Source organism: Ctenopharyngodon idella, chromosome 21 (assembly GCF_019924925.1).
Source record: "Ctenopharyngodon idella isolate HZGC_01 chromosome 21, HZGC01, whole genome shotgun sequence".
NCBI lineage: Eukaryota > Metazoa > Chordata > Actinopteri > Cypriniformes > Xenocyprididae > Ctenopharyngodon > Ctenopharyngodon idella.
In genome coordinates this window covers 12,918,003-12,933,482 of record NC_067240.1, presented here as the reverse complement: position 1 = coordinate 12,933,482, position 15,480 = coordinate 12,918,003, and the positions used below count along the sequence as shown (strand labels likewise).

The window sequence follows — 15,480 nt, the reverse complement described above, 5'->3', positions numbered from 1 at the left end:
TGCACACAAAAAAAAACAAACAAATAAACAAAAAAAAACATTATATAACACTTAATTTTAGCATTTACTCTCTCTTTTGAGTGCCATGGGCAAAGCATGCTGGAAAACAAAAATCCAAGCCCAGTTTCAGTTAAAATTAAGTTTGTCTAAATTAAAAGAAATGAGTTCATAAAACTTAAAGCAATGAAACAGTTCAGTTTACTTAAAATATATCAGTTCTCTGAACTCAAAAGAAAAAGAAAGTGCTAAATATTCATTAAAAGTTAATTTGACTGAACTAATTTGTTTAATCTGAGTTAGTCCTACTCAAACCAATTAATTATTTTGAGCGTTATAGGGTTTACAGTGAGCAGATCTATACAGGTGGAGCTGGGGAAGGAGAAGGGTTTGAACTGAAGCTACGCTGCAACTGCTACAGAAAATGCTGAACAGTATTTGAAGGTTGAGCAGAGAGCTCATTGGCTACTGATAGAGCAGGAACCAATTAGCTGTGGCCTATAGAGAATGATGTATTGCGAGTAGATCGAGTTAATGACCTATCAGCCTGCGCCATCTAGAGTTTCATGATAGAACTTTTAGTACTTCAACTTATTCAGTACATTTTCAAGTTTTTGTTTAGTTGAAGTTTTTTAATCTAATATTTAACTTTTTTTTTCAATAATTTTAGTTTTAGTCAATGATAACACATGGTATTTTATGAACATATGAACATTATTCTGAATTTTGAACTTTATTTTTAGCTTATTTGGAAGAGAATAAATGCACAGATATTATACACTGAAGAAAACACCACACACAGCACTCCCAAATGCTTTCTTCCCGTCACGAGCGGCACACATGCTCTCCAGAATGAGAATGTGAGGCCACATCATTCACACTGAGAGGCTGACGGACTAGTAATAATCATATTATCGGCCAGAACCCTTGATGTGTCAAGGAGGGCCCTGCAGTAATCTCATTAGTAATGCTGTTACATAACGTCTGATCCTACGCCATACAGTCAGAGATCAGCCTCATTAAGATCACTGACAATCACATCTCTAGGGTCTTCTGACCTCCTGTATGTATCCCACCAGCACAAACATGACAATATATCCAATGAGTGCTTCAAAAGAATCAGTGATGCACGTGTTTTCTGGTTATTCACCCTCCTTTCGCTGTGGTTCTTGCCTTTTGTTTATCACAGGCATCGTCTTGGACAGTGGGGAGGATTAAGGTAGCTCTAAATAAAGCCGGCAGATTAGGAAACATGATACCAGCATGTTCTGTTTCACTTTGACAACGTGATGGACAGAGAGAGCTGAAGACTTCCCTGGAGACAGGAAGACTATTGAGGGGAACCACATAAATGGTTTTTATTCATGCAGTTACAGAACAGGGCAGTTATCTGCATGTTGGTCTTACTTGACCTTAACAATAACTTAATGTGACTGTGTTTTTTAACCTGTAAAAGAAGTTAAATATTATTACTCAGACTTATTTAGAGCAGTATAAACATGTGGAGATATTCATTGACTTCTAATCCTATAAAAAAGAATAGCAGCCATGTATTAGTCTACTGCGAGAGCACAGCGGTAAGATACATTATTTTACGTTTCCTAATATTGTGTAGATTTAGTCAACAAAGCTTGTTAACTTTTAAAATGTTGTCGAAGTGTATTCAATGCATATAGGGCTGAAATAGATAACATAAAATTATTAATAAGGTGAAGTAAATCTATTTATGTGATTAGCATTACTATGGGCTGCAGTTATATGTTCATGTCAGCTATTCATTTTGATTCTGTTTGAACAATTTTACAAAATTCACTGCTGTACCGCTTTTGGAATTATTTCGTACTCTAGAACAAGAAGATTATATGTTTTTACTGTTATCCATATGCATTGCACACACATACACATATATTAATTTCTATGAATGCAAACAAACATTGTGAGCTTTAACTAATTTGCCTCTTGGTTACTGTTTTTCAGTCTTAAGCAGCTGCAAAATGCCTGCACGGGCAAGTCAGGTGTCGCCACAGGTGCATCGGCACAACCTTTACACTCTGACGGACAGCTCAGAATGTGGGTCAGACAAGGAAGAGGAGGAAGACCCTTCCAAGCACCTGACACCCCTGGAAAAATTAACGCTGGAAATGTGCAATGATGAAAACACCATAAAGGAGCTGACGGTGGGCAGAAGGGTTGGCTTCTACAAAGTCTGTGGTCAGATCGGCTGTGGGAACTTTTCGAAGGTCAAACTGGCCGTCCATGCCCTCACCAAAGGTATGGACCTTAATAGAAAAGATTTTTTATTATCAAACTGGTTACACTAAAAAAAAGATGGCTCTTTGAAGGTTCTTTACATGTAGTAACAGTTCTATTTAGAACTGCATGACCCTAAAGAACCATTTACATGCTGAAATGGTTCTTTGTGTTAGAGTTTAGGGTTCTTTTTTCCCGCCTTTTTATTTTTCAAATCTGTAACTGTCAAAGCCACATAATTACTGGTTTTCTGGAGCTTAGCCATTCAATTACATAGACTTTTAACACACTCTCAACAGGTAAATGATCTCTTTCTTAAAATGTCTACAAATTTTAACTTTAAAATTGAAACTAGTTTCCTACCAATCACCTTTATCACAGTATTGAGGTCCTATAGCACTTTCAAAGCTTGGTTCTTTATGGAACCTTAAAAAAGGGTTCTATTTAGCACCAAAAAGGGTTCTTCTATTGTTACAAGCCAAAGAACCTAATTTCTGTTTAGAACCATTTTTCTTTAGAGTGTATGAAGGATCGAGGTTAGGAAATGGCAAAAGTAGATCAGAATTAAGAAAGTAACAGGATTAATGTATAATGACGTCATTCTGATTTTATTCCGCATGCATTTCCTGTAGACAAGGTTGCCATTAAGATTATGGATAAGATGAGGCTCGATCTGCAGACCCAGAGGATGCTGTCCAGAGAGATCTCCAACATGGAGTGCTTGTATCACCCAAATTTATTGCAGCTCTATGAAGTACTGGAGACGCCAAGTCGGTTGTACCTGGTTCTTGAGTTTGCTGGAGGAGGAGACCTCCACACCAGAATCAGCTCTGGAGGAAAACTCTCTGACCGAGAAAGCAAGATTGTATTCGCCCAAATCCTGTCAGCTGTCAAATACATGGTTAGACCCAAATACACTGTACACTAGATTTTAGAAAACACATCCATAGTAAGTCATAGTAAGTATAGTAGAACTGTTAAATGGGTCATTGACACTCAGTGATGCTCATTTTTGTCCAGCTTAAAATGCAGTTCATACATACAATGATTTAAATACACCTCTTCTATGAAGAGCATGTTTTACATTTCTGCATTAAAATTAATTTTGATATTTTAAAGTCAAAACAACCATAATAAGGAAACAAACTTAATTAAGAAAAAGTTGTCTTAAGTAGTTTAGCATGATCTTTGTGTCTCAGTTTTTTAACAAAAGCTTATTAATATTTAGCATTTTTAAATATCTGTGTGTGTTTGTGTATATATGAATTAATTTATTATTTTTTATTTGTATATTATTTATTATTATATATAATAATTCATGACATATATATATATATGTTCATGATGTATGTATATATGTATATATATATAAAACCTTAAAAATATAATTAAAAACTAATTTATTATTTTTTTATTTATATATTATTAATTATTATATATAATAATTCATGACATATATATATATATATATAACCTTGTATATAACCTTGTATATATAACCTTCAAAAATATATTTAAAAACTAATTTATTAATTTTTTATTTATATATTATTAATTATTATATATAATAATTCATGAAAAACTAAAAATATAAAAATTATTTAGAGTCATTAAAAGTAATATAATAAACAAAATAATATAAAACCAACATGAATACAAAAACTATTTCTAAAATATTTTTTCCATTCTTTATTGTGTGTCACTGAACAATTCTAATCACTGCATGAGAATGTTGAATTGAAGCCAATTTCTTGAATTTCTATATCTGCATGTGTGTTCATTTCAGCACGAGAACAACATCATCCATCGAGACCTGAAGGCTGAAAATGTTCTTTATACAACCGACTCCTGCATAAAAGTGGCTGACTTTGGCTTCAGCAAGAAGGTCAAGAATCGCAACCAAGCCCTAGACACCTTTTGCGGCTCTCCTCCTTATGCAGCTCCGGAGCTCTTCAAAGATGAGTCTTACATCGGGCCACCTGTGGATGTGTGGGCAATGGGTGTCCTCCTCTTTTTCATGGTGACTGGCACCTTGCCTTTCCGTGCTGACACTGTGGCCAAGTTGCGTCAAAGTGTGCTGGAGGGGGCCTATGTCCTGCCAACCTGGGTATCAGCTCCGTGTCAGCGGCTGATCCGGGGGATACTGAAGCCAGAACCGTTAGAGCGATGCGCACTGGACCAGATGTTGGGTTGTGAGTGGCTGTTGCCGGTGGAACTCTTCCGCCCTATTCCTCCCTTATACCAGCTCAACCCCATTCATCTGCTTGAGGCCGGTCCAGGGGAGTTAGACAGAGACCAGGAGGAGGTAAAAGGTATGTTGGAGAAACTAGGGGTCTCTAACGAACATATTGTCAATAACCAAGGAAAGCGCATTCGTAGTCCCATTACAGGGGTTTACCGCATACTTTTGCACAGAGTTAAGAAAAACAGGGGAGTTGAGTCTGCGCCTACAATCAGTGGAGTCGTCAAAGATCCTAAAAGAGACAGTCTACGTGCCTACAGGAATCTACGGCACTCCTCAAAATTGTGTGTTCTTTCTTAAAGGGATAGATCATTCCTTTTATTCAGTGTTTTTTTTTTTTTATAGTACAATGAAAGTCAATCGGATCCAAAACAATACTGGACCCCACTGACTTTCATTGTATGGACAATTTAACACTGCACCATTTTTCAAAATATCTTCTTTTGTGTTTCACAGAATAAAGAAAGTCATACAGTTGTGGAACAATGTGAGGGTGAATAAATGAAAGAATTTTCATTTTTGGGTGAAAAATCCTCAGCTTAAAATTGTGGGAGTTTTGTCATTACTGTTTTTCAGTTTGTAGCACAAACAATTTAATAGACCAAATCAATAAGAAAATACATGGTTATTTTTATTGTTTAATGTTCGCAGTACTTTTAAAATGATTTCCTTTCTGTAATTACATAGGAAATTTGTCTTAAAGGGTTAGTTCACCCAAAAATGAAAATTCTGTCATTAATCACTCACCCTCATGTTGCTCAAAACCTGTAAGACCTTCGTTCATCTTCGGAACACAAATTAAGATATTTTTGATGAAATCCCTGAGCTATCTGGCCTCCGATAGACACAACGACCACTTTCAAGGCCCAGAAAGGTAGTAAAAACATTATTAAAATAGTTCATGTGACTACAGTGGTTCAACCTTAATGTTATGAAGCAACGAGAATACTTTTTGTGCGCAAAAACAAAACAAAAATAACGACTTCATTCAACAATTTCTTCTCTACTCTGTCATTCTACTATGCTGTTTACGTTGTAGATGGTGTGCTTCCTGGTTCTACATCAGAACGACTCGCTTCATAACATTAAGGTTGAGTCACATTGACTATTTTACTACCTTTATGGGCCTTGAAAGTGGTTGTTGTGTTGCAGGCTATCAGAGGCCAGATAGCTCATGGATTTCATCAAAAAATATCTTAATTTGTGTTCTGAAGATGAAAAAAGGTCTTACGCGTTTGGAGCAACATGAGGGCGAGTAATTAATAACAGAATTTTCATTTTTGGGTGAACTACCCCTTTAAATAAGTGGCTTAAAAAGGCCTATGTAATATTATGCTTCAGTTTTGTCAGACAGCTGTTTTCTATGTTTGTAAATAAAAATGTATGATAATGTTTGTCTGCCCTTACTGCTTTTCTCCATTTTTGTGCAAACAAACTTTCACTAAATAGCCCTGCATAATCAGTTTACAGCCTCTCTGTGCTTTCATTGAAGCCCGTCTTTCAACGCTGAGAGCTGCAGCAATCCGTGCAGAAGCCATGGGCGGTTAGTAAACAATACAGCAACTGACAGGGAGCCATACGATTGGCAGCCTAACACTCACCCCCGCGACACCGCCTTCACCTCCCATCTGCGCTGCTTGGCAGATGGAGTAGCGTCGTGGCTCAGACATCTGCCGAGGTAACAATGAGTTCCTTGTGCTGGGGCCCCCAATTTAACGGGACAGCGCGCTACTATTGTGCTGTTGCTATACACATGCAGATCACCAGCGGCTGCAGATGGCAGCTGACACTATATGCTGCCCCAAATCCAGAGTTACTTCAGAAAGAAAACTTTAGAAATGGACATTAGGCTATAGAAGCCATTGTTTTTCGCGAATGAAAACAAGCCTGTGAGATACGCGTGCAGTGAGTTCAATATTGGCCTATACTGTTATTTTAACACATTTCCTGACTATTTTGTCATTAGGAAATTGATGTATTTTTCAATAACCTACCGCCTCAGCTGAACAAGACCAGATATTTCCTGTAGGCCTACAACAAATATAGGCTACGGACTGAACGTCACTCCCCTCACAGCCTCGTTTTCATTCACGAAATAGCCTATTAATATGAGTTTGCCCGGAATCTAGGACATACCAACTATGGTGTGTGAGTGTGTTAAGAGTGCGGGAAGAGTGAACACATGACACAACTATTCATTTTAACACATTTATTGTTTTTATGCAACATTTATTTCTACAATGCATTCTGAAAAAGCATATTTAAATATTTTTCTTCATTTTTATATCAAATATTTATAAACATTTAGTGATTTTTAAGTTATTTTTTTCTTCTTTTATGTCATATTAATATTTCTAAAGTGAAACCTTTAGAGAATAAGACAATTCTGGAAAGTGGAAAGCACATTGCCGACAATAAGGTACGTTATATTGTGCAGCAATTTCATTTTTAAAAACGTCCGAGATGTTAAAGTCCATTTTTAAAAACGTTGCTTCGACGCACCGCCGCGTCCTCTGCGTGTCCAACGCATGCGATATTTGCTCTGTGGAACAGAGGCAAAACTCGCTTCTCCTTTCTCTCCAAACCTCATCCGCACAAAGAATGAGGGCCATTGTGTCGCTCTCGTGGCATACCTGACCTCATTCACATAAAGAATGAGGATCATCTTGGCATGGACGGGACGAGGAACGACGTAGAACCGCGAGGGCCACTCGGGCCTGCCTCGCGCTGCCTGGACGGTTCAGCCTCCTCAGGAGCATCCAGGGATGTGGAAACATCATCATCCTTGCTTCAAAGGATGAGCAGAGTATTCCTCAAGGTTTACAGCATCTCAACAGAGAAGAGTGCAGGCCCAGATCAACGCTCGGGGAGAGTGATCTCAGGAACCCACTCGTTATAGCTGCGACTTTCTTCACAGAACAGGTGAAGCTTCTCCAGAGCTGGATCCTCCCAGGAGTCCTCAGTTGGGTTCTGTTGTGATAATAAAACGCAATTTAGTATGACATCAAAAACGTTGTGAATGCTTACAGTTTTTCCTTTTGTCAATGAGAGTTTTATAGTTTATTCTACGCATACATACCGTGATAAGCACGCAGTGAGCATCCTCAAATTCTTCAGCCTTGTCACCAACAATCTCAGAAAGACGCTGCATGTCATTCACTCTGACGATGCTGATGTCGTTGTCGAAACAGAAGGCTTGGATGAGAGTGAAGTGGATTTGGAGAGCGATGTCACACTCAAATTCCTCATCCATCGCCAGGACGCAGAAAGACACGCTGTCTGGGTCACTGAAATACAAGAAAAGGCAAATTATAAGCATCACTTGTACTACTAAACCAGTCGAAGCGCTTGAATAAGAAGGAATTATGTGAAAAGAAATGGACAGCATACTCACACATTCATAACTTTGGCAGATTCGTAAACGCCAATGGTAAGGCAGTCGTTCGCTTTGGCAGAAACCAAAACTTCTTCCAGTGCTTTCCCGGTGCACTGAGCTCTCTCGCTGGGCTTCTGGATGAGAACTTCCTCAAGAGTCATGATGATGATGCTGGTTGTAATTCCACAAGGAGCAGATAGAACTGAAGTTGGATGTAATCCGAAAGGATTGGTGCTCTAACGGAGTGTGCTCGCTGCTTTTATACTCCTCGGCTCGTGGTGGCTGTGAAAGAAGCGTCTTCTGATTGGTTCTCCTGAATGGTGCATTGGTATGCTAATGTTATTGTCACACTCCGGCTCGTGGCAGATTGATGGAAACTATAATGTCACTTTTTAAGGCTTGCTGCAGACTTCAACTAATTCTTTTGATTATTTCAGCATTTTATAAAACCACATGCAGGAATGCGTTTTAGTATATAAACTTTATTTTTGTTTATTATTATTATTATTATTTATTTTTAATAATATATTAGAGCTATTCATTTTGCTTTGTTTTGTCTGTTATAGTGTCTTATATGTATTAAAATGTGTTTATCTCTGGACCTAGTATACTTAAAACTGTTTACACGAACAAAAAACTAATATCTCACCTCACTCTCTCCAACAGATTCAAGTAACTTTGTTATACTTGGGATACATTTCTCTTTAAGAGATATTTTATTTGATTAAATACGAATTTAGTAGGCATTTAGCAAAATGTTTTTAGTTAAATGAAATAAAAGGATCAAATTACACTTATACAAACAATTTGTTGAATGTTATGTGAACTTTAGTAGACTATATTTTAGCAGAGAATTTAATGGTGAAAGTGAGCAAATGTGGATAAGGGATCGCATCCCCCCCCCCGCCCTCAGCGCAAAAGACAGGTGGAGTGTGGCCATCTGTGGACACACTGAAACGGCCCTATTGTGCGTTCAGAAACTTCTATTATTAGACGCCTTTACAAATGCAAATACGATGCGCGTGCCATGACGCCCCGCTGCCCAATCTGGCCAGCTACGATCACAAACCACGTGATAAGATGCAGCTTTCCAAATGTAGGCCACCCTGAAAATTCAGCAATGTTTATATTCGTATATTCTCCCTTTGCAGAAACATTTGCAGCTTTAACGCATTTAATGATGTGCGAATAAACGACTTGTTTCATATGCATTGATATTTTTGGTGATTTTGTTCACAGGTGGTTTTAAATCTGCATAGAAATCATTAGAGGAAAAAAATATTGCATCATGTCAATTTTAAGAAAAACTTCTGAAACATTACTGAATGCAAGCGTATCTGGAAATAACTAAAAAAGGTTTTTTGGTTATTTGAGAGGCTCAAGATAACAGGTTGACGATGACTGATGCAAGCCTATTGTTACCCTGCAGAACAGGAGCAGATGGAGAGGCCTCACTTTAGGATGCCCCCACTGGCCCCTCGCATCCCAGCAACACATATGACTATTGTGTGCAAGTTTTTGTCTACTTCAAAATGGAGCATAAACAGATTCAGCTGAACTTTTCGCTAAATTGAAGCTGCAGCAGGAAAAAAACAGGACAGAATGTAAAATATTGTTTTACTGATAATTTGCAAGTTGAGTTTCATACTTGCAAACGTTATAAATGATAGCTTAAAATCTTAAAAAAATAAATAAAATAAAAACCTCAAACACTTGCAAAAATGCACAACGTCCTATAGAGGCTTGTTCTTATTTACAAAGTACAAATAAGTAAAAAGAAAATAACTCGTTTCAGACTTGCAACGATGCATTGTTCTAGTATCACATCTGCAGTCCGGGCATCCCGTCCCTACCCCCCTTAGTGCGCGAGAGTGACAGGTGTTCCAAGACAAACCTGCTCGAGCGCAAAGCAGACTAATCGAACAATTGCTTTTACTTAGTCCCTCCTGCAGCTGCAGTCAGATTAGGACAGTCATCTGTTACAAAGCCATTTCATTTTCTATAAATGACTTAGCTGTCATTAAAAGAATAAAAGTCAGGCAAAAGTTTGTTCAGATGTGTTCAAGACGATTTTAATTAAAAGTTCCAAACATGCAAATTAAACATATAAGCCTATAGCTCACATACATTAAAACAAGTGCATGGTTTAAATGCAGTTAAGAATATTTATATCACGTTTATTATTTAAAGGCAGCATAAAAAGCGTTTGTGTCTGCAGGCATAAATTGGTATAAGTCTCAACTGCTAAATACAGCTGAACTTTGCTCAGCTGATCCTTTATCTTCCCCCATCAGCAGATGGGGAGTGTTTCCATAGCAAAAGAGAAGCACGTCCAGATGCCACGCGCCGTAAGTCAAGCCATGCAAATTAGCCACGCGCATGTGAGGAGATCAGCAATAGATAATAAATAACCTTCAACACATCAGCAAAAGTCTGATAAAATCACCAATTTGTGATAAGTTAACATAATTCACATTTATAACTTTTAACAAAATGCTTGATCAAACAATATCGACCCCAATAAACCTTTTTTTTTTTTTTCTAGAAACAACTAAAACACCAAAAACTAAAACATATGCCTAACTATTCAAAGATTAGGTAATGATGGAATATGTAGGCAAAATGTTAATTCACTCATGATTGTTTTGAACGACGTCAATATTTTAGGTTGTTAACTTTTTCCAGTTTTTTATTTTATTTTAATTAGATTTTGGTGTTGCATTCATTAGTTCATTTTAAACAGTAAAATATTCCATGAACAACAATTATAAAAAACAGTAAAAGGCTGTTTAGTGTTTAAAATCATTTCTGATGGAATAATAGCAAGTCACACCGCAGAAAATGTCAACTTTTAAGTACCTTATGCCAACAACCCATCCAACAATACTTTTCAGCTGTTGAATTTATGCCATATCTTTTGACTTGAAAAAGTCGGTCTGTTTAATTAAGGACAAAAGTGAAAGGATCAGAGTTTGATCCTTTCTTACAGTTCTATAGATGTCACGCATGTCTAAAGGCACGCGCCTTGGATACGTCCGTTTCTTTATTGTTCTGAACAGCCAATCAGAACGCGAGGTGCAAACGCGTGCCACTGTCTCGCTATAAGTACGGGTCGCGTGTCAGGTAGAAACTCATTCCCAACTTATTTCGCTCAGCTCGAGCCACTACTGTACTTAAAGCAGCCACTGCATACTTTAATCCCAAACCAAGATGGTTAATGAAGGAAAATCTCTGTCAGAAGCCCTGTTGTCTGCCAAGGCGGAGGGTCGCCTCACTGTTGGCGTCTACGAGTGCGCAAAAATAATGAACGAGTAAGTTTGGAGGAACCTCTTCCTTATAGTCCATGTCTTGTATATTTATCCATATTATGCTACTGTGTGGATTAACTCATTTCAAACCTATTTTTGTTTTCACAGGGACCCTGACAGTGTGTCCTTCTGCCTTTTGGCCACTGATGACTTTGAGTGTGACGTCGCTCTCCAGATTCACTTTACTCTGATCCAAGCGTTTTGCTTTGACAACGACATCAGCATCGTCAGAGTAAACGACCTGAAACGTCTCAACGCTCTTGTTGGAGGCAAGGGTCAACTGGAGGACGCTCATTGTGTCCTTATAACGGTGAGAATATGTTCAAAACTAACATTTAAGGGCAAGAGCAAGTTAATTTGTCCCAAGATTTGGTTTTTAAACCCCTTCTGCTCTGTTTTAACAGAACCCAGCTGAGGACTCCTGGGAGGATCCGGCTCTGGAGAAGCTTCATCTGTTCTGTGAAGAAAGTCGCAGCTATAACGAGTGGGTTCCTGAGATCACTCTCCCCGAGCGTTGATCTGGGCCTGCACTCTTCTCTGTTGAGATGCTGTAAACCTTGAGGAATACTCTGCTCATCCTTTGAAGCAAGGATGATGATGTTTCCACATCCCTGGATGCTCCTGAGGAGGCTGAACCGTCCAGGCAGCGCGAGGCAGGCCCGAGTGGCCCTCGCGGTTCTACGTCGTTCCTCGTCCCGTCCATGCCAAGATGATCCTCATTCTTTATGTGAATGAGGTCAGGTATGCCACGAGAGCGACACAATGGCCCTCATTCTTTGTGCGGATGAGGTTTGGAGAGAAAGGAGAAGCGAGTTTTGCCTCTGTTCCACAGAGCAAATATCGCATGCGTTGGACACGCAGAGGACGCGGCGGTGCGTCGAAGCAACGTTTTTAAAAATGGACTTTAACATCTCGGACGTTTTTAAAAATGAAATTGCTGCACAATATAACGTACCTTATTGTCGGCAATGTGCTTTCCACTTTCCAGAATTGTCTTATTCTCTAAAGGTTTCACTTTAGAAATATTAATATGACATAAAAGGGAAAAAAAAATAACTTAAAAAAAAACTCTAAAGGTTTAACTTTAGAAACATTTGATTTGAAAAAAAAGAAAAAAGAAAAAATGTTTAAATATGCTCTTAATTTTTTTGTAAACAAAGGAAAATGAAAAAAAGTGAACATGATTAAATTTGTCTAAACTTTCACTTTAGATAGGCTGTTTTGTATGAGACAAAATGAATAAAAATAAAAGATAGTGTGAATTCAACTTGTTTGTGCAGCAACTTCTTTATGAAAACTATCAACAGAAACTGTCAGTGACTTTATAGCCTTCATTTTTACTTGCAGTCCTTGGAAAACCTGAATAAGCAGAATATTTTATTAATGTTATTACACAAACATTAGAAGCAGAAAGCTGAATGCATTATGTGTGTTTTCAATTTTTGTGAGTTGAGTTCAATACTAAAACCTCAGAGTCGACTTCTTACAAAGGCCTGAAAACAGGTTACTTATATTGGCCTATAGGCTACATTTATCTCTTAATCAGACTGATTGGCATGTGAGTTTATGAGTGAAAATGACATCTCTTAGGTTATGACCCTAAACCACTCACATTAAGATCTTAAAATGAAAGTATCTTCTATACTTTTATTTTAGAAGTTTGCTCAACAGAAGCACTCAACCAATTTAACGTGTAATGGGAGACAAACCTTATTTAACCTATAATGATGTAATTGTATAGTCCTAATTAATTCATTAAAACATTCAGATTATAGAATTAGAATGAACGCAATAAAGAAATAATAATATTTAGTTTATTTAGCAAATTGCTGGCCAATCGCGGATATACCTAAATACTGTTAAAAATAATGTAATGTAAGTAAAACAATCAAATTAACTAAATTAGGATTCCATGATTAAACTCAAAATGACCACTTAATATCTCTCTCTCCCAGACTGCTTATGTATGGATGGACAAAACATGGAAAGAAAATTGCAATAAGAGTAAAACAGCAGATTTTGTTGCAGAGACCTGTAAAGAAAAAGTAAATGTTAGACCATAGTTTCTCTTTTGCTGCAATATAATATTTCATTATAGGCTATTTTTAGCCAATTTAGTTTAGATTATTAAATAAAAATAACAAACTTTTATGCAATTGAGAGTTGGCTATTTGCAAGTAGTCACTCACTGAAGACTGCATTTGATGAAAACTTCACAAGTGTTGTGAAAAGTTTTTACTTCATTGCTTTGAAACATGTACTATTTTTTTTTTAACACATTCAACATAGGGTTTAAAGTGTGTTGTCTATTTAATAGATTACAATTTTATTATACAGGATATTAAACAATAGTCTCATTTGTACATTATAATAGAAAATGTTAAATGAATTTCAACAGAAATGTAATCCTTTCCACAAGTGTGACAGATCAAGAATGTTTGGTGAAGATTAATGACTAAACAAACTACATCTATTTTTGTGACTAGCTTTTAATGAAATCGATCTGATTAATGACAAAAATCACATGATCTTAAAGTCCCCCTGTGCTGAAAATCAAGTTTTTAATGTTGTTTATTGTGCAAATTCATAAGCCAACACCATTGCTGAGTATTTTTATTTAAAACTGCAGTGAAAAAAAAGTCTCAAACCTGTGGTTTGAAATCGCTGGTGTTTCTGACGTCACAAACTACCTTGTAACCAATCACGTCAACGTGATGGCGGGCTTTAGAATATCATTAACTATGACCACTCTGAAGCAGGAGAATCTCAAGAAGCCGGTAGAAGCCGGTAAAATCGGGTAGACTTAGCAATATAGCAGGTGTGTGATGTATATTACAATGTTATGATTTTATGAACTATATGCCTTTCTCCACTGATGTTTGTTCAAAGGATACTGTTTGTTAGAAGACAGCTGTCAAATGTGAACATGGTTTGTGTAACATTAGCAACACATTATTAGCAGCTGTTTGATAATGTAGTCAAGCAAAAGGCTAATCATATTAATTGTCTGACATTGTAAAAAGTGATACCATTGTGCAGCGTTTACCTCAGTAAGTTGACCGAGTGGATCTCTGAGCTTGTGCAAGTGAGTGGAGGTGGGGTTAATTAGCATATTCACAGATCCACGTATAATAAATGAAGCAAGGGTGTAGAGTTACATTCAAGCTATTTCAAGGCAGGAAGATTTTTTTTTTCACAGGAAAAAATGTTTAAATGTGTCATTTGGTGATCAAAGAGGAGTTTTAAGGGATAAAATTATTGACTACAGCGGGACTTTAAATGAAATGTTTGCATCAATTAGTGTTATGATTCAATAAAATCTCTAATACTGACTGTACTTGATCCTGCTTATATTTGTGAAGTGTGATTTCCTCTGCTTGGCTCAGATGACAGAACCTTCCTAACAACAGCATCTGATTGGTTAAGAAAATGCCATCTGGTCACCCTCCCACACTTCCCCTATACAATCTCAAACTTTTGATTATGTTGTGAAACAGAAAGAAACAATTCAGTATTTGATATTGTTTTTAGTGCACAGCTAAAAATAACCTTATAGGTAAATGATACAGAACGTGTCCTCAGACTATAAAAAAAAAAAAAAAAAAAAAAAATATATATATATATATATATATATATATATATATACATATATTTAAATATGAACGTAAATGAAAAATCCTATATACCCCCCCCCCCCCCCCCCCCCCAATTTCTTATCAATTTTTCACTTTCATTTTTACTTTTACCTTTAAAATGGTCCTGCGTTGTGACAAATTTTTAAAAGTAAAAAGAAATAATTCCATGAAGTCTCTCAATGTGAAGCAATAAAAGCTGCAGCATGTATAATAATTGTGAAAATGTAGCTAAATACTGTTTGAAATAGTTTTAGATGGAGCATAGCATGGCTATTAAAAATATTTGAGGTCATCTACTCCTTTTTACACATTAAAATACTGTGCATGATTGCAGAAGTTATATAAGATAAAGCAAAAACTTACAAGCAACTCTTTCAATGAACTACTTATCTCTTTTTTAAAAATATTTTTACATTATTTTGTTGCCATGTTCAGAAACACGTTATGACCTAGCCACAAAGTGCAGCTGAACTTATCCTGCGACTCACTCTTTGTTGTTTTAAACTACCAAAAGTATAAAGAAGCAATCAAATAAGCCCCTGCAGAACAATACGTCAGCATGCAGGCGAGCTCCATTGTGCTCTTTCAGACAGCCAGCGCCTGTAGAATACAAATAAAGCCAAGCCCTAAAACCTAAAACCTACCCAGAGACTAGGCCACAAAAACGGGCTC

General features: G+C 37.0%; 3 protein-coding genes across 4 annotated transcripts; 2 read left to right on the top strand and 1 right to left on the bottom strand.

Moving 5' to 3' along the window:
- The first annotated feature begins 444 nt into the window (after positions 1-444).
- nim1kb (NIM1 serine/threonine protein kinase) lies at positions 445-5,243 on the top strand. 2 transcript variants are annotated; one of them, XM_051877769.1, is made up of 4 exons: positions 445-1,574; positions 1,975-2,268; positions 2,880-3,148; positions 4,034-5,243. In XM_051877769.1, the coding sequence occupies exons 2-4, from the start codon at positions 1,992-1,994 to the stop codon at positions 4,787-4,789; spliced, it is 1,302 nt and encodes a 433-aa protein (XP_051733729.1). In that variant the 5' UTR covers positions 445-1,574; positions 1,975-1,991; the 3' UTR covers positions 4,790-5,243. The 2 variants fall into 2 exon arrangements, with proteins under 2 accessions (XP_051733729.1, XP_051733730.1); XM_051877770.1 differs by lacking the exon at positions 445-1,574 and having other exon boundaries at positions 1,677-2,268.
- Positions 5,244-6,683: 1,440 nt separating this feature from the next.
- On the bottom strand, positions 6,684-8,153 carry gadd45gb.1 (growth arrest and DNA-damage-inducible, gamma b, tandem duplicate 1). The gene is made up of 3 exons (XM_051877806.1): positions 7,884-8,153; positions 7,569-7,776; positions 6,684-7,459 (listed from the first exon to the last, which is right to left on the bottom strand). The coding sequence occupies exons 1-3, from the start codon at positions 8,024-8,026 to the stop codon at positions 7,346-7,348; spliced, it is 465 nt and encodes a 154-aa protein (XP_051733766.1). The 5' UTR covers positions 8,027-8,153; the 3' UTR covers positions 6,684-7,345.
- Positions 8,154-8,438: 285 nt separating this feature from the next.
- Positions 8,439-12,562, top strand: LOC127503718 (growth arrest and DNA damage-inducible protein GADD45 gamma). The gene is given in 5 exon segments (XM_051877809.1): positions 8,439-10,908; positions 10,911-11,065; positions 11,067-11,176; positions 11,282-11,483; positions 11,578-12,562. Coding segments are annotated over 5 exon segments (627 nt in total). The 5' UTR covers positions 8,439-10,862; the 3' UTR covers positions 11,692-12,562.
- The last annotated feature ends 2,918 nt before the right edge of the window (positions 12,563-15,480 follow it).

Coding starts and splice junctions, on each gene's coding strand:
- nim1kb (XM_051877769.1), top strand. CDS start 1,992: ATGCCTGCACGGGCAAGTCAGGTGTCGCCACAGGTGCATCGGCACAAC. Junction 2,269..2,879: donor CGTCCATGCCCTCACCAAAG/GTATGGACCTTA, acceptor CATTTCCTGTAG/ACAAGGTTGCCATTAAGATT. Junction 3,149..4,033: donor TGTCAGCTGTCAAATACATG/GTTAGACCCAAA, acceptor TGTTCATTTCAG/CACGAGAACAACATCATCCA.
- gadd45gb.1 (XM_051877806.1), bottom strand. CDS start 8,026: ATGACTCTTGAGGAAGTTCTCATCCAGAAGCCCAGCGAGAGAGCTCAG. Junction 7,777..7,883: donor TCTGCCAAAGTTATGAATGT/GTGAGTATGCTG, acceptor CTTGTATTTCAG/TGACCCAGACAGCGTGTCTT. Junction 7,460..7,568: donor CTCACTGCGTGCTTATCACG/GTATGTATGCGT, acceptor TTATCACAACAG/AACCCAACTGAGGACTCCTG.